Genomic DNA, 18,683 nt, shown 5'->3' on the forward strand with positions numbered 1-18,683 from the left:
TGACCACAGGAGGCAGCCCGACAACCGAATTCACAACAGTGCGCATGTTGCTGGACATGGGTGACTGGTGAGGAAGACAGGGATGAGAAAGTGAGCAGATGGTGGTCGATAGAGGGAGAGGGGAAGTGGTGAAGTTAGAGAGCAGAGACGGGTGAATACCAGGTCTAGGGTATGTCCGTCTGTGTGAGTGGCTGCGGAGGACCACTAAGTCCTAAAGATGAAGTAAGGGACAGGAGTTTGGAGGCTGTTGACTGAAGGCTATCAGTGGGAATGTTGAAGTCACCCATGATGATAGTGGGAATGTCAGTGGAAAGAAAGTGAATAGGCCAGGTAGAATTGGTCAATAAAGGCAGTGGCTGGGCCTGGAGCTCTGTATATGACGGCCACTTGGAGGTTGGAGGGAGAGTACATGCAGACAGAGTGGACTTCAAAAGAGGGGAGGATAAGGGAGGGTAGAGGTGGGATTGGGTTAAAGGTGCAGTAAGAAGAAAGGAGAAAAGCCACTCCTCCACCATGTCTGTTGCCGGGGCGAGGGGTGTGGGTGAAGTGGAGGCCGCCGTAACACATCGCAGCAGGGGAGGCTGTGTCAGAGGGTGTAATCCATGTTTCTGTGAGGCCGAGGAAGGCAAACTTGGGAGAGAGAAAAAGGTCATGAATCACATGAAGCTTATTGCAGATTCAGCAGGCATTCCAGAGTGCTCCAGAGAGAGGGAGCAGGGTGGTGGGCGTCAGGAGCACAGGTTTTATGTTGGAAAGATTGCAGTAGTTCATATTTGATAGGGAGCAGTAGGAGGGGGTAGTAATGGGAGGTATGAGCTGTGGGGGTCCAGGATTGGGAGATATGGTACCAGCAGTGAGGAGAAGCAGAGAAAGGGAGAGCAGGTGGGAGAAAGAGAGTGGCCGACTTGTTTTATGTTTTATTCGGAGAGATCTGAAGTTGAGGAGCAGGTCAGCAGAAGAGGTCAGGTGAGGAGGAAAGAGGGAAGAAGAGATGATTATTTGGTTAGAGGGTGCGGGGGTTTTGGGATAGAGAAGGAGAATGAGGATTAGTGCAGCAAATACTGTAAGGGCATATGTAAACATGGTGAAGTAGTCGGATGGGTTAATAGAAAAGCTTGATCCAAGTAATAGGAAGTGCTTACTCAGCAGACATACCCAAAAGAGACAGATACATAGAGTGGGGTTCTGACTCCTTCCGTGACTAACTGCCGATGAAATAACTGCAGCGTCTCGATACTTTAGCAGCTGGAAGATGTGTACCGGACCCCACACACGTGCACCCCTTAGGATGCTACTAAATTTATAGGACTAAGTAGAGGATCAGGTGAGAAGGATTGTGGGAGCTGACTTAGGATAAATTAGCAATTGGCCAACACACCAGGGAAGGTTAGATGATCAAAGGCGCTGGGCCTGGCTACATCCATATGCTGTAACACCTTGCACCAGATAACATCCCCCCAACTCCTCCCCCCACCCCCCCGTGGCTACGATCGCTCTGATTGGCTGTTGAAAGTAAAACTGCCAATCAGAGCGATTTGTAATATTTCACCTATTAAAACTGGTGAAATATTACAATCCAGCCATGGCCGATGCTGCAATATCGCCCATGGCTGGAAACACTGGTCTGCCCCCCCCACCCCACCGATCCCCCCCCCCAGTCCTCCGATCAGTCCTGTACACTGCTCCCCTCCGTCCTCCTGTCCGCTCCCCCCGTGCTCCAATCCCACCCCCCGTGCTCCAATCCAACCCCCCTGCACTCCGATCCACCCACCCCGTGCTCCGATCCACACCCCCCCGCGCTCCGATCCACCCCATCATGCTCCGATCCACACACCCCCCCCCCCCGTGCTCCCCCCATCCCCCACCCCATCATACTTACCGAGCCTCCCGGGTTCCGTCCGTCTTCTCCATGGGCACCGCCATCTTCCAAAATGGCGGGCACATGCGCAGTTCGCCCGCCGAATCTGCCAGCAGGCAGATTCGTTCCAGTGTGCATTTTGATCACTGTGATAGGTTTTATCACAGTGATCAAAATAAAAAAAATAGTAAATGACACCCCCTTTTCCCTTTGTCACCCCCATAGGTAGGGACAAGAATAAAATAAAGAATTTCTATTTTTCCCACTAAGGTTGGGGTTAGAACTAGGGTTAGGGTTTCGGTATGTGCACACGTATTCTGGTCCTCTGCGGATTTTTCCGCAGCGGATTTGATAAATCCGCAGTGCTAAATCGCTGCGGATTTACCGCGGTTTTTCTGCGCATTTCACTGCGGTTTTACAACTGCGATTTTCTATTGGAGCAGTTGTAAAACCGCTGCGGAATCCACCATCATCATCCACCTCTTGTGACAGTAGCTGCATTTTCCCACCATCACTTTCTTGTGACCGTGGCTGCTGAAATATTTGAGCATCACTACATGTCCTGCTTGAAACGGGCAGGGTGAGAGGCCAGAATCTATAAATTTAAATGTTAACAGCTCTTCGGAGTATCCATGTTGTTGGATCACTTGTCTCCGGGGACTCGGCATAGTGGAAGGAGGATTAGGTTGAGGATTATATGGTCCAGAATCACTTCTGCTGGGACTGGACCATGTGCTAGACAGGATGGTGCTGGTAAAGTGATTGGAAGCGTTATCTGCTATCCATCTAACAACCTTTTCACACTGATCTGGTTTCAATAGTATTGTCCTGCGCCCTTCTTCAAAGTGGGACAGGAAACTAGATCGACATGATGTGTTTGTTGCACTCCTGCAGCAGGTACGGTTTCACCTTGCCCATGCCTCGGCCTCTGCACTCACCGTCACGTTCACTTCCCTGTCGCTTACCACGACCCTTGCCCATTTTAAGTTGCATATGATATATCCCTGTTTAGAAAACATTTCAGACAGCATTACAATGCTAGGAAAATGTGCCTGCTTCAGATGGACCTATAAGACTGCAGTATTAATATAGCAATGCAATATTTTTCTTTTTTTTTTTTGCTATTTTTTTTTTGGGGGGGGGGGGGGGGAGAGGGGTTGAGGTCTAAGTATAGCATGATAAATGCCATTTAAAATTCACTGCAGAAAAATATTGCAGTACTACAATGCCAGCAAAATGTGCCCGCTTCAGATGAATGTATAAGACTGCAATATCAATATTGTAATACAATTGTTTGTTAAAAAAAATCATTACTATGTTGATATTGCAGTCTTATACGTCAATCTGAAGCGGGCATATTTTGCCAGCATTGTAATACTGCAATATTTTTCTGCAGTGGCATTTTCTACAGCATTTATCATACTATACTTGGACCTCAACACACCACCACGACCTGAAAAAAGGAAATTGTTAATTTTTTTTTTTTTTACAATTCCCATTTTGGGGGTTTTGAGGCCAAACATGATTAATGCCATATAAAATGTCACTGCTCAAACCAAATTGCAGTATTACAATCCCAGCAAAATTTGCCCAATTGACATGGACGCATGAGACCGCAGTATAAATATAGCAATGCGTTTTTTTTTGTAACAATGTCTGTCTTTTTTGGTGGGTTTTGAGACCCTACTGTAGAAGAAAATAAAACTCACCTTATGGAGTTTGTTTGTGATTTAATGTAATCATCAAATTAAACGTTTCGGCCACAATGAACGGCCTTCTTCAGTAACCACAGTTTATCAGAGGAGAAAGCGTAGGTGAACGCATTTATATCATCGGCACAAAAGCAGAAAAAGTCTGTCTACAAGGAAAATATCCGCACTGGTGTAACCGGTAAATGCGGAGAGCCAAGAGGGAACAGCGTGCCGGCATATATGGCGAAGACGCGGTATCCACCGCTAGTCAGCTCAGACTGCATTAAATCACAAACTCTCCATAAGTTGAGTGCCTAGATTTATTTTCTTCTATATATATATATGGTGTGGGACCCTACTTAGGCACCACGACTGGTAGTGCATACGGTATTTTTCTATATTGAGACCCTACTGTAACACGCTAAATGCTGTATGAAATTTCACTGCTCAAAAAACTTCTGTTAGAAAGCAAGGCAAATTTACACACCTGAGATGAACCTATAAGACTGCAGCATAAATATAGCGATGCTATTGAGATCCAACCAAGTCTGGCTGTAGCTTTTGACGCACAACTGCCACAGTATAAATGGTGTATTATATTTCCCGGGTCAGAACAATTTGCAGGATTAAGAGAAAAAATAATTTTATTAGCTCTGATAAGGACTTCTGATATCAGTTTCAGTATAAAGTACATACAATTCCCCCTAACTAGTGATGAGCGAGTGTACTCGTTGCTCGGGTTTTCCCGAGCACGCTTGCGTGACCTCCGAGTATTTGACTGCTCGAAGATTTCGTTTTCATCATGGCAGCCGAATGATTTACAGCTACTAGCCAGCTTGATTACATGTGGGGGTTGCCTAGCAACTAGCAAACCCCCACATGTACTCAGCGTGGCTACAAGCTGTAAATCATTCAGCTGCCATGATGAAAACTAAATCTCTGAGCAGTCATAAATACTCGGAGATCACCCGAGTATATGGGAGTCTTGTTTGTCTTGTGAAATTCTCAATAAGTTTAATGTCACATGCCCTCTTCCCATTGGAAAAAATAAAGTTGGATCCAAAATGGCTGACTTCAAAATGGCCGCCATGGTCACTACCCGTTTTGAAAAGTTTTCTCCCTCCCATATACTAATGTTCCACAAACAGGAAGTTGATATCACAAACCATTCCCATTTTATTTAGGTGTATCCATATACATGGCCCACCCTGTATTTTATGCACGTGATGTAGCATGTGATCACCCAATGACTATGACCATATAGTAATGGAGATTATAGAGCTTTCCATAATATAATCTACAGATAAGTCACAAACAGTAACAGAACAGAGTATAGGTAATGGTGAATAAATTCACCCACCAAATACCCAACGTGCGTTTCACAAATGGTGTTTGGTGGGTGAGTTTGTGCATTATAGTAATTAGTAAACTATCACCTGCAGTCCTCGTGATGGAAATGACAATGTGATTCATTAGAAGAGGCCATCTTACACTGCTCCATGATCCGATTCTCATACTCACTTGCCCATTACAAGCACTTTTAGTGGTGGACAGGGGGAGCATGGGCAGTCTAACCATCCAGCATTAACTATTTCAATGCTTTGTGCTACTGTAGTTTTTTTTTCCCCATGGACCACTGTGCATACTGGATAAACCAGTTTACTTTTCAGACATGCTGATCTAGTTACCTTGACAGACGGTTGACCCTTTTTCCTGATTCCAACACACAAACTTTATTGTTGACTTGTCACTTCCTCCACAAATTGAGTTAAATACATGTGCTCTCCTGATTCTTCAGCTGTTTTCTGTGTTGTACTGCGTCAATCTATTGAAGAGATATTCAGATTTGTTCTTTCATGTGAAATTTCTACTCTGCAGTCCAGCTGGGCGTTCTTCAGAGTCTTCTATGGGGACATACGCTTTCACTCCTCCCAGATTCTGCTAATCACAGCTCAACATCTGATGCAGCAGTCTGAGGATGTGATTAGCAGCATCTGGGAAGGCTGGAGAAATCGCTTGTCCCCAGAGACGACTGAAAAACGCAGAGATTTCACATAGCGCGCTCCAGAAAGAGCAAATGTGAATATCTCTGCAAAAGAGTGACACAGAGCTGAGCAGAAAAGAGCAGAAGAATCAACAGAGCTCAGGGATTTTGACAAGGTATTCATCTCAATTAGTTTTTCTAATATGCAACAGGTCCTCGTTAAAGGGAGCCTTTAAAGGGAACCTGTCACCCCCAAAATGGAAGTTGAGCTAAGCCCACCTGCATCAGGGGTTTGTCTACAGCATTCTGTAATGCATTCTGTAATGCTGTAGATACGCCCCCGATGTATCCTGAAAGATGAGAAAAAGAGATTATGTTATACTCACCCAGGGGCTGTCCGGGTCCGATGGGCGTCGTGGTCTGGTCCGGGGCATCCCATCTTCTTACGATGACGTCCTCTTGTCTTCACCCTGTGGCTCCGGCGCAGGCATACTTTGCTCGGCCCTCAACAGGGCAGACAAAGTGCGCCGGAGCTGCGGCGTGAAGACAAGAAGAGGACATGATCGTAAGATGATGGGAGGCCCCGGACCGCGACGCCCATCGGACCGCCCGCCCGTCCAGGTGAGTATAATCTAACCTCTTTTTCTCATCTTTCAAGTTACATCGGGGGCTTATCTACAGCATTCCAGAATGCATTACAGAATGCTGGAGATAAGCCCCTGATGCCAGTGGGCTTAGCTCAACTTCCATTTTGGAGGTGACAGGTTCCCTTTAATTAGGATTTACCCCCTTTATGTACCTTCCATGCTATTGCAGTCTTCCAAGGTTTCCTATCATGGCCTCAGGCATACTAAGGACATCTTTTCTACACTAAGGACATGATCGGAAACTTGAGAGAGAATGGCACTGGAGGAACATTAAGGAGGTAACCCCTGATGACAGGTTCTTGCTGTCTAATCTCTGCCACCCCTGACTTGTGCCAATGTCACCAGTTTGTAAGTGTTATAATGCATATCTGAGGGAGAGGGAAAGGTTGGAGCTTGACACGATGAGACAGCCGTTGCAAATAAATGTAACTGGTGGGTGCCGTACCTGCTGGTGATTTCAGCTGAAGTAGGAAAGAAGGAAGGGAATTTCCAGCACGTCCATCCAGTGTAAGTAAAATATCCAAATTTATTTGAACATTTTCAAAAACAGTTTTTTTTAAAAAAAGAGAGAGACTCTCTGCCTGACGCGTTTCCGGCGCACTACCGCGCCCTTCGTCATAGGAGCTAATACAAATTAAATGAACAGGTTTATATATAGCAAGGAGCCAATCACAAACATAGCAATCAATTACATTGGAAAAAGCTGCAACTAGACACACATAACAGAATTTGTCCTCATTTAAGACATATCGAAATTGCATGAATGTATGATTTGTATTACCGCATAATTATATCTGTCAGTTCATAGTAACATAGTAACATAGTTAGTAAGGCCGAAAAAAGACATTTGTCCATCCAGTTCAGCCTATATTCCATCATAATAAATCCCCAGATCTACGTCCTTCTACAGAACCTAATAATTGTAGAAAAGATCATTCCTGTAATTCATGCCGTGTGGGTATTTAGTATCTAAGGTCAGAATCCAAAAAGCTTCCCGCGGTGCTAATTGTTTCTTCCAATCTCCCTTATGCACAGAAATAGTGTTTTGTGGCTCCAGAATAACCTAAATTGTTATTTATGTTTGCTATATGTTCTGAAATTCTTTTTTTAATTTTCCTTGTGGTATAACCTATATAACAAATAGTGCAAGCCTTACACTTTATGCAGTATATAACATGGTCAGAATCACAATTAATAAATTATTTTATATTGTAAGTAACGTTGTGATTCGAGGAAAAGGTGGTTCTTTTATTGTCTGCAAATTCGCAGACATTACATCTGTTGCCACAGCATTTGAAAAAACCTTTAATTGATAGCCATGATGTGGGAGTTTTATTTTGACGCACCATACTGGGAGACAAAAAGTTTCCCAGTGTGCAACCTCTCCTAGCCACTACTCTACATCCATTCTGAAGAATTGTGCATAAAGATTTATCCTGATTGACTACAGGAAGATATTTGAGAATAAAAGAACTACCTTTTCCTCGAATCATAACGTTAGTTACAATATAAAATAATTTATTAATTGTGATTCTGACCATGTTATATATTGCATAAAGTGTAAGGCTTGCAATATTTGTTATACAGTGGGGCAAAAAAGTATTTAGTCAGTCAGCAATAGTGCAAGTTCCACCACTTAAAAAGATGAGGTGTCTGTAATTTACATCATAGGTAGACCTCAACTATGGGAGACAAACTGAGAAAAAAAAGATCCAGAAAATCACATTGTCTGTTTTTTTATCATTTTTTTTTTTTGCATATTATGGTGGAAAATAAGTATTTGGTCAGAAACAAACAATCAAGATTTCTGGCTCTCACAGACCTGTAACTTCTTTAAGAGTCTCCTCTTTCCTCCACTCATTACCTGTAGTAATGGCACCTGTTTAAACTTGTTATCAGTATAAAAAGACACCTGTGCACACCCTCAAACAGTCTGACTCCAAACTCCACTATGGTGAAGACCAAAGAGCTGTCAAAGGACACCAGAAACAAAATTGTAGCCCTGCACCAGGCTGGGAAGACTGAATCTGCAATAGCCAAGCAGCTTGGAGTGAAGAAATCAACAGTGGGAGCAATAATTAGAAAATGGAAGACATACAAGACCACTGATAATCTCCCTCGATCTGGGGCTCCACGCAAAATCCCACCCCGTGGGGTCAGAATGATCACAAGAACGGTGAGCAAAAATCCCAGAACCACGCGGGGGGACCTAGTGAATGAACTGCAGAGAGCTGGGACCAATGTAACAAGGCCTACCATAAGTAACACACTACGCCACCATGGACTCAGATCCTGCAGTGCCAGACGTGTCCCACTGCTTAAGCCAGTACATGTCCGGGCCCGTCTGAAGTTTGCTAGAGAGCATTTGGATGATCCAGAGGAGTTTTGGGAGAATGTCCTATGGTCTGATGAAACCAAACTGGAACTGTTTGGTAGAAACACAACTTGTCGTGTTTGGAGGAAAAAGAATACTGAGTTGCATCCATCAAACACCATACCTACTGTAAAGCATGGTGGTGGAAACATCATGCTTTGGGGCTGTTTCTCTGCAAAGGGGCCAGGACGACTGATCCGGGTACATGAAAGAATGAATGGGGGCATGTATCGTGAGATTTTGAGTGCAAACCTCCTTCCAACAGCAAGGGCATTGAAGATGAAACGTGGCTGGGTCTTTCAACATGACAATGATCCAAAGCACACCGCCAGGGCAACGAAGGAGTGGCTTCGTAAGAAGCATTTCAAGGTCCTGGAGTGGCCTAGCCAGTCTCCAGATCTCAACCCTATAGAAAACCTTTGGAGGGAGTTGAAAGTCCGTATTGCCAAGCGAAAAGCCAAAAACATCACTGCTCTAGAGGAGATCTGCATGGAGGAATGGGCCAACATACCAACAACAGTGTGTGGCAACCTTGTGAAGACTTACAGAAAACGTTTGACCTCTGTCATTGCCAACAAAGGATATATTACAAAGTATTGAGATGAAATTTTGTTTCTGACCAAATACTTATTTTCCACCATAATATGCAAATAAAATGTTAAAAAAACAGACAATGTGATTTTCTGGATTTTTTTTTTCTCAGTTTGTCTCCCATAGTTGAGGTCTACCTATGATGTAAATTACAGACGCCTCTCATCTTTTTAAGTGGTGGAACTTGCACTATTGCTGACTGACTAAATACTTTTTTGCCCCACTGTATAGGTTATACCACAAGGAAAATTCAAAAAAGAATTTCAGAACATATAACAAACAAATAATAACAATTTGGGTTATTCTGGAGCCACAAAACACTTTATTTCTGTGCATAAGGGAGATCTATCAAATTTCTCATTTTTTGGCATAGAAAGGGTTAGTCAGTCACCAAGAGGCGGTGATTGGAAGAAACAATTAGCACTGCGGGAAGCTTTTTGGATTCTGACCTTAGATACTAAATACCCACACGGCATGAATTACAGGAATGATCTTTTCTACATATATTGAACTGACAGATATAATTATGCGGTAATACAAATCATATATTCATGCAATTTCGATATGTCTTAAATGAGGACAAATTCTGTTGTGTGTCTAGCTGCAGCTTTTTCCAATGTAATTGATTGCTATGTTTGTGATTGGTTCCTTGCTGTATATAAACCTGTTCATTTAATTTGTATTAGCTCCTATGACTAAGGGCGCCGTGGTGCGCCAGAAACGCGTCAGGCAGAGAGTCTCTCTTTTAAAAAACTGTTTTTGAAAATGTTCTAATAAGTTTGGATATTTTATTTACACTGGATGGACTTGCTGAAAATTCCCTTCCTTCTTTCCTTCTTCAGTTTGTAAGTGTTATTCACTTTACCCGTAATTGTGTTAATGTTATAGCATGTAGTTGTCTTCCTTGTTACCGGTACTTTCACTGACTATTGTCTGCATTGTGAGCTCCATAAAATAAATGTCGAAATCCATTTTTATGTTGTTGAAAAAAAATCACATCCAATTTAGCTTTCATCTTTATAGGAAATTCTTGTGAGAACAACGGTTTATCACTAAACTGTAAAAAAGAAGATATCAGGAAGCACTCTAATGGAGAAAACCTCATTACCCTTCATGGACCTCCTGGACTTCACAGTACTTCACTTTCTTATAATCCTCATAATCATGAGGAACCCTCTCCTGAGCAATCTCGCATTGTTACTATAATTCCAGGAGCCAGAGTGGATACAAGATTTCAGTGTGACAAGCAAATTACTAAAAGCTCAGATTTTACAAAACCAAGAAAGCATAAAGGAAAAAAGCCATACTCCTGTTCAGAATGTGGGAAATGCTTTACAAAGAAATCACAATGTGTTCTGCATAAGCAAAGTCACAAAGGAGAAAAGCCATTTTCATGTTCGGAATGTGAGAAGTCCTTCACAAATAAAAGGAAGCTTATTAGACATCAGATAGTTCACACAAGAAAAAAAACATTTTCATGTTCAGAATGTGAGAAGTCCTTTAAAGCTAAATGGACTCTTAACATACATCAGAGAATTCATACTGGTGAAAACCTGTATTCGTGTTCAGAATGTGGGAAATGCTTTACATATAAAGGGAGGCTCATAAAACATCAGAGAATTCATACTGGAAAGAAGCCATATTCATGTTCAGAATGTGGGAAATGCTTTTCAGATAAAGGGAATCTTACTGTACATCAGAGAATTCACACAGGAGAAAAGCCATTTTTATGTTCAGAATGCGGGAAGTCTTTTATAGACAAAGGGAATCTTAATAAACATCAGAAAATTCACACAGGAAAGAAGCCATATTCATGTTCAGAATGTGGAAAATGCTTTAAAATTAAATTGAGTCTTATTACACATCAGAAAATTCACAGAGGAGAAAAGCCATATTCATGTTCAAAATGTGGGAAATCATTTATGTATAAATCAAGTCTTGCTACACATGAGAGAATTCACACAAGAGAAAATCCATATTCTTGTTCAGAATGTGAGAAATCATTTATGTATAAATCAATTCTTGATACACATTGGAGAATTCACACTGGAGAGAAGCCGTATTCATGTTCAGAATGTGGGAAATCATTTATGTATAAATCAATTCTTGATACACATTGGAGAATTCACACTGGAGAGAAGCCGTATTCATGTTCAGAATGTGGGAAATCATTTATGTCTAAATCAATTCTTGGTATACATGAGAGAATTCACACTGGAGAGAAGCCATATTCATGTTCAGAATGTGGGAAATCATTTATGTATAAATCAATTCTTGATACACATCGGAGAATTCACACTGGAGAGAAGCCGTATTCATGTTCAGAATGTGGGAAATCCTTTATGTCGAAGTCAATTCTTGGTAAACATGAGAGAATTCACACTGGAGAGAAGCCGTATTCATGTTCAAAATGTGGGAAATGTTTTAAAATTAAATCAAATTTAGTTGTACATCAAACAACTCACACCGGGGAGAAACCGTTCTCATGTTTACAATGTGAAATGTGCTTTTCACATAAAACACAACTTCTTAAACATCAGAGAATTCACACAAGAGGAAAGCCGTATTCATGTTCTGAATGTGGGAAAACCTTTACATGTAAATCAAGTCTTAATGCACATGAGAAAATTCACACTGGAGAGAAGCCGTATTCATGTTCACTATGTGAGAGACGTTTTATACAAAAATATAATCTTGTTCTGCATCAGAGAATTCACACAGGAGAGAAGCCGTATTCATGTTCACACTGTGAGAAATGCTTTTCAATTAAAACAAGTCTTGTGACACATGAGAGAAGACACACAGGAGAGAAGCCGTATTCATGTTCAGAATGTGGGAAATCTTTTACATGTAACTCAAGTCTTGCTAAGCATGAGAGAATTCACACAGGAGTAAAGCCATATTCATGTTCTGAATGTGGGAAATCTTTTAGCATTAAATCAAGGCTTGCTGCACATGAGAGAATTCACACTGGAGAGACACCGTATTCATGTTCCGAATGTGGGAAGTATTTTACGTGTAAATCAAGTCTTACTACACATGAGAAAATTCACACTGGAGAGAAGCCGTATTCATGTTCACTATGTGAGAAACGTTTTATACAAAAATATAATCTTGTTCTACATAAGAGAATTCACACTGGCGAGAAGCCGTATTCATGTTCACACTGTGAGAAATGCTTTTCAGAGAAAACAAGTCTTGTGATACATGAGAGAACACACACAGGAGAGAAGCCTTATTCATGTTTAGAATGTGGGAAATCTTTTATATGTAACTCAAGTCTTGCTAAGCATGAGAGAATTCACACAGGAGTAAAGCCGTATTCATGTTCTGCGTGTGGGAAATCTTTTAGAATTAAATCAAGGCTTGCTGCACATGAGAGAATTCACACTGGAGAGAAGCCGTATTCATGTTCCGAATGTGGGAAATCTTTTACACGTAAATCAAGCCTTACTACACATGAGAAAATTCACACTGGAGAGAAGCCGTATTCATGTCCACTGTGAGAGACGTTTTATACAAAAATATAATTTTGTTTTACATAAGGGAACTCCTGAAGGGAAGAAATTGTAATTATGTTGACTGTGTTTTGTAAAATATAATAAACGGCGGAAGGCTCAGGAGTGTCGTATATGTATTTTAAGGGCAGTTGAAGACATTGGACCACGTTAAATTTTTGCTGAATCGATTTGGTTCCAAATCGCAATTTATGGGCAAATTGAATCCAAAACAAATTTTGGGGAAAAAAATAAAATGATCTGGATGTTTAACCCCTTTACCCCCAAGGGTGGTTTGCACGTTAATGACCGGGCCAATTTTTACAATTCTGACCACTGTCCCTTTATGAGGTTATAACTCTGGAACGCTTCAACGGATCCCAGTGATTCTGACATTGTTTTTGTTACGGAGAAGCGGGGTCAGTGGGTGCTCTTGTCCGCTGGCCCGGCTGTCTTTAGCAAGACTGCATGGACCACGGCTCATACCACTGAACGCCCGCTCTATCTCCCAGTGGGTAATACACTACACAGACAACACAGGGTTAAAGTAAAACAGGGTGGCAATACTTTATTGAACCACAGCACACAATAGCAAACAGAGCATTCCCAACATACCTGGAATTGTATGGGTACATGGCCACATATAAAATATCACTTCGTCTCCACGTGTTTCCAGTATGACTTGATGTCAGAGCTCCCAGGGTCGCTACTCCATCTGTGGATGAACGCACAGAGAAGGGGTAACGACAAGCATAGGGAGATAACCAAAAACTGTCCATAGAGTCTATACAAGGTCCAAAGCCAGTTGACATGATATCAGAGCTCCCAGGGTCGCTACTCCATCTGTGGATGAACGCACAGAGAAGGGGCAACGACAAGCATAGGGAGATGACCAAGAACTGTCCATAGAGTCCATACAAGGTTCAGAGCCAGTTGACATGTCAGAGCTCCCAGGGTCGCTACTCCATCTGTGGATGAACGCACAGAGAAGGGGTAACGACAAGCATAGGGAGATGACCAAGAACTGTCCATAGAGTCCATACAAGGTCCAAAGCCAGTAGACACGAGAGTCACCACCTGTCTTATCGGACCATCTCCATGGAACCAGGAGACCAGCGGGTCCCAACCCTGGCTTTCTCCAAACATATCCATGGTGCAGAGATGGTCACTGGATCAGATCTGTGTCCTTCCAACCGGAGCCGAAAACCCCTAGGTTGTATCCTATAGCATCCTAGACCAGTGTTCCTCGTGATGGTGCCATGATGAATTGGCTGCTGTCCTTTCTTCTGTTTGTAGTGTGGTTTGCAGATTGTCCGGCTGGTAGCTCTATATTACTTCTGACTCCCAGGATGTGGAACTCTGAGTCAATTTATACCCAAGGCATGTAAGCTATTTTTAGAATTACCCAGTGTTAGTGTTGAGCATTCCGATACCGCAAGTATCGGGTATCGGCCGATATTTGCGGTATCGGAATTCCGATACTGAATTCCGATACTTCCCGCGTATCGGATACCGGAATCGGAAGTTCCCAGAATTCAAATTGAACGCAGCAGCCAATGAGGAATGAATGAAAGTGTGGGCACATCCTGTTTAGCATGGTGGGCATGTAAGTACTGGCAAGGCTTGGATTGGCTGCTGAAATGATGTCACTCTGCACTATAAAAAAGCGCTGCCGCCATTTTGCGCTCACTCTGCTGTGATTTCAGTTAGGGACAGGACGCTGTGTTCTAACTGAGGGCCAGTTGAGCTAGCTAATTGCTTTATTTTCCTTTCCAAAGGCTAATTTAGCAAAACGCTGTGTGTTCTTCACTGTTCACCTTGCTCTTGCCTTGCAGCGCTGTTTTAACAGCGTTCTGCAAGGTCTCTGTGTGTGTGTGTGTGTGTGTGTGCAGCTCACTCTGTAGTCTGTGTGCAGCCATATACCCGGTTGTATTCAGCTCAGGGGGGGTTCACACTGCCTCACACAGTTGTTCTTTTTTGCTCTTAGTGCAGCCTGCTGCACATTTTTTCTCAAATTTCCTATTAGTGTTTTTCCACCAGTCTCCAGCTCTATTGTGGAAAAACACTACATAGGATAACCTAGAGGGGGGTTTTTGGGCCTTGCAGCGCCGTTTACGGCTGTCTGCACGGTCTCCGTGTGAGCCCAGCTCGCCCTGTAGTCTGTGTGCAGCCATAGCCGGTTGGATTCAGCTCAGGGTTCGTTACTGGCTCATACCTTGAGAAAAATTTTCCTTTTTTTCAAATAGTGCAGCCTGTTTAAAATTTGAAAAAAAAAATTCCTATTAGTGTCTTTCCACTCGTATCCAGCTAAATAGTGGAAAAACACTATATAGGATAACCTAGAGGAGGGTTTTTTGGCCTTGCAGCGCCGTTTACGGCTGTCTGCACGGTCTCCGTGTGAGCCCAGCTCGCCCTGTAGTCTGTGTGCAGCCATAGCCGGTTGGATTCAGCTCAGGGTTCGTTACTGGCTCATACCTTGAGAAAAATTTTCCTTTTTTTCAAATAGTGCAGCCTGTTTAAAATTTGAAAAAAAAAAAATTCCTATTAGTGTCTTTCCACCAGTCTCCAGCTCAATTGTGGAAAAACACTACATAGGATAACCTAGAGGTTTTTTTGGGGGCCTTGCAGCGCCGTTTACGGCTGTCTGCACGGTCTCTGTGAGCGCAGCTCGCCCTGTAGTCTGTGTGCAGCCATAGCCGGTTGGATTCAGCTCAGGGTGCGTTACTGCCTCATACCTTGAAAAACAATTTCCTTTTTTTCAAATAGTGCAGCCAGTTTAAAATTTGAAAAAAAAAATTCCTATTAGTGTCTTTCCACTTGTATCCAGCTAAATAGTGGAAAAACACTATATAGGATAACCTAGAGGAGGGTTTCTTGGCCTTGCAGCGCCGTTTACGGCTGTCTGCACGGTCTCCGTGTGATTTAAACTAGCTCTGTAGCCCGATCTGCACCAAAAAAAAGGTTAAGTTCACCAAACACAACTTACACTTGTGTAGGCCACATTTGAAAAATAATAAAGTTTAGTCCACAATTTACAACATTAGTGTTTCTTACACCTGTTAGGAGGAGCATTACAGGAATAAGCACACTAAGGCCTTAGTACTTTTCTGCTTATCTTTATCTGTCAACCAAGATGAAGAGGGCAGGGAGTAAGGCACGTGGGCGTGGGCGCGGAGCAGGGAGAGGAGCAGGGAGAGGACGTGGTGATTCTGTGCCTGCTGCGGGCGCCGGTGACTCGTCGTCACTCAGTTTCAGCAGGGAACAGTCCTTCATGCGCAGCTTTGTCGGAGAGCGCCGTGCACCGCTGCTGCGTGAAGACCAAATTGAAGCCGTTGTCGGGTGGATGGCAGCTAACGCCTCGGCATCGACTTCAGTTAGTGCCACATCCTCTCAGGCACAGAGCACTGGAGAGCAGCCATCTGTCTCTTCACCACCTGCCAAATTGGCCAGGCAGTCAGAGAGCCCAGGACAGGAGCCGTCTCTACTTCTGTTCTCTGAATCTCTTGGCTTGGAAACAGGGGGCCAGCCAAGCAGCATTGGAGAAATGGAAGAAGAGGCAGTGTGCAGTGATGCCCAACACCTTTTTCTCTCTGACTCTGAAGAGGCAGGTGGGCCAGTGCCTCCGGTGACCACAGCGCAGTACGCATCTGATGATGAAACTCAGGTGCCGCTTTCTCGTGCGTACTGTGCTGCTGAGACTACCCAGGAGGAGCAGTTGGTGGCAGAGGGTAGTGGAGATGATGAGGTCCTTGACCCATCGTGGCGTGAGGAACAGGAAGGTGGTGGGAGCAGCTCAGAGGAAGAGCTTCCTCTTACGGGCCAAAGAGGGAGAGGGAGGGGGAAGACTGCGGAGCCTGTAGCCTCCACTTTGGCACCCGTTAGGAGCCTGTCTCTTTCCAAAGCCAAAAAGGGCGCTCCCAAGACTTGCAGTGCCTGGTCCTTTTTTGACACAGTTGCAGATGACATTTGTTTTGTCAAATGCAAGCTGTGTCATCATAAAGTAAAAAGAGGGAAAAATGTCAGCAACCTCAATACCACAAATATGTGGAAACATGTGCGGACCAGGCACGCGGTGGAGTTACAGAAACACACTGAAGATGTAGGCCAACCAACAGCGGCAGCTACCACCTCTTCAGCTCGTGTTGCCTCTTCCTCCAGCTCACGCACAGCTGGTTTGGCTTCCTCCCAGAGACCTTGTGTAATTCCACCCACAGCACCACCTTCCCAGTCATCCTCACACTCCCAGTCTACTCTACAGCCATCGGTAGTACAGGCATGGGAGAAAAGGCGGGCATTCTCGGCCAACCACCCCCGAGCACAGGCTCTGAATGCAGGCATTGCCAAACTGTTGTCCCTGGAAATGCTCTCGTTCAGGCTGGTGGAGACTGACAGCTTCCGTGACTTGATGGCATTGGCAGTCCCACAGTACAAGGTGCCCAGCCGCTTTTACTTCAGCAGGCAGGCTGTCCCTGCCCTGCACAGGCATGTTGAGGCAAACATAAAACATGCGCTACTGAACGCCGTCAGTAGCAAGGTCCACCTCACCACCGATGCGTGGACCAGTCAGCATGGACAGGGGCGATATGTTTCCCTCACTGCCCATTGGGTTAATGTTGTTGAGCCAGGTACAGATCGTGCGAGTGGCGCAGGACGTGTCCTGCCCACTCCAAGGATTGCAGGAATCCAGTCTGTACGCATCGACTCCTCCTCTTACACCAGTTCCTCTGATTCCTCTCTGCAGGATCCGTCACAGTCCACCCCCACATGGACCCGTGAACGTTTACCTATGACCGACATGAGCACAGCCGTGGCCAAACGTCAGCAGGCCGTCTTGAAACTAGTTTCATTGGGGCATCGAAGCCACACAGCGCAGGAGCTCTGGAATGCCATAAAGCAGGAGAGCGATGTGTGGTTACTGCCAGCGAATCTCCAGCCAGGCATGGTAGTGTGTGACAATGGCCGAAATCTGGTGGCAGCTTTGGCCCTTGGCAACCTCACTCACATCCCATGTCTGGCACATGTGCTCAATTTGGTTGTGCAGAGTTTTCTGAGGGACTATCCGGATCTTGATGCCCTGCTGCACAAGGTCCGCCTAGAGTGTGCTCACTTGCGGCGTTCCAGCTTGGCCAGATCCCGCATTGCTGCTCTGCAGCGCCGATTCCGCCTTCCGGAACACCGCATCATATGTGACCTACCTACCCGGTGGAATTCCACGTTACATATGTTGGAGCGGTTGTGTGAGCAGCAGCAAGCAGTTATGGAGTACCAGCTGCATCAGGCGCAAAGAAGTCGCAGTCAGCGCCGATCAGACTTCACAACCACAGAGTGGGCCACTATGAAGGACGTCTGCCAGGTTTTGCGTCCTTTTGATTATTCCACGCGGATGGCAAGTGCAGATGATGCACTAGTCAGCATGACTGTCCCCCTTATCTGCCTGCTTCAGCAAACTTTGCAAGGGTTAAGGGATGATGTGGTGGAAGAGGTGGAGGATGAGGAGTCACCTTTTCCATCAGCTTCTGGAGAGTCAGCGCCACGTGGTTCCTCACAAAGGGGTACGCAGGGGCCAATTTGTGAGGAGGAGTCAATGGAGGAGGAAGAGCTCCGTCCAGAGGAGGGAGCGACACAATTGTCCAGTGGTCAGTGTGTACAGCGAGGGTGGGGTGATGACGAGCGGGCAGAGATCATGTCTCAAGCAGGGGACAGCGTTTCTGGGCCGGTTGGCACTCTGCAGCACATGGTGGATTTCATGCTGCAGTGCCTGAGAAACGACCGCCGCATCGACCACATTCTCAACATGCCTGATTATTGGGTGTTCACCCTCCTCGATCCTCGCTACCGGGACAACGTCCAAAACCTCATCCCTGCGTTGACCCGGGAGCGTAAATTGCGGGAGTACCACGACACACTGGTGAATTCCATCATCTTCTCCTGTCCAACTGAGAGGAGTGCTGCTAGTGCTTTACAAAGCAGCTCAGTGCGTCGAGGCAGTGGGGGAGGCTCTGCCCAAAGAGGGAGCAGAAGCAGTGCCTCTGCCCAAGGCA

General features: G+C 44.6%; 1 protein-coding gene across 1 annotated transcript in view; it reads left to right on the plus strand.

Moving 5' to 3' along the window:
- LOC138657966 (uncharacterized) overlaps window positions 1–12,759 on the plus strand; it is an 81,515-nt gene extending 68,756 nt beyond the window's left edge. Inside the window, 2 exon segments of the mRNA XM_069745551.1 lie at window positions 10,169–12,613; window positions 12,616–12,759. Coding sequence (XP_069601652.1) covers window positions 10,169–12,613; window positions 12,616–12,740 — 2,570 coding nt within the window. The 3' untranslated portion in view covers window positions 12,741–12,759.
- The last annotated feature ends 5,924 nt before the right edge of the window (window positions 12,760–18,683 follow it).

The sequence above is a fragment of the Ranitomeya imitator genome, chromosome 1 (assembly GCF_032444005.1).
Source record: "Ranitomeya imitator isolate aRanImi1 chromosome 1, aRanImi1.pri, whole genome shotgun sequence".
Taxonomy (NCBI): Eukaryota; Metazoa; Chordata; class Amphibia; order Anura; family Dendrobatidae; genus Ranitomeya; species Ranitomeya imitator.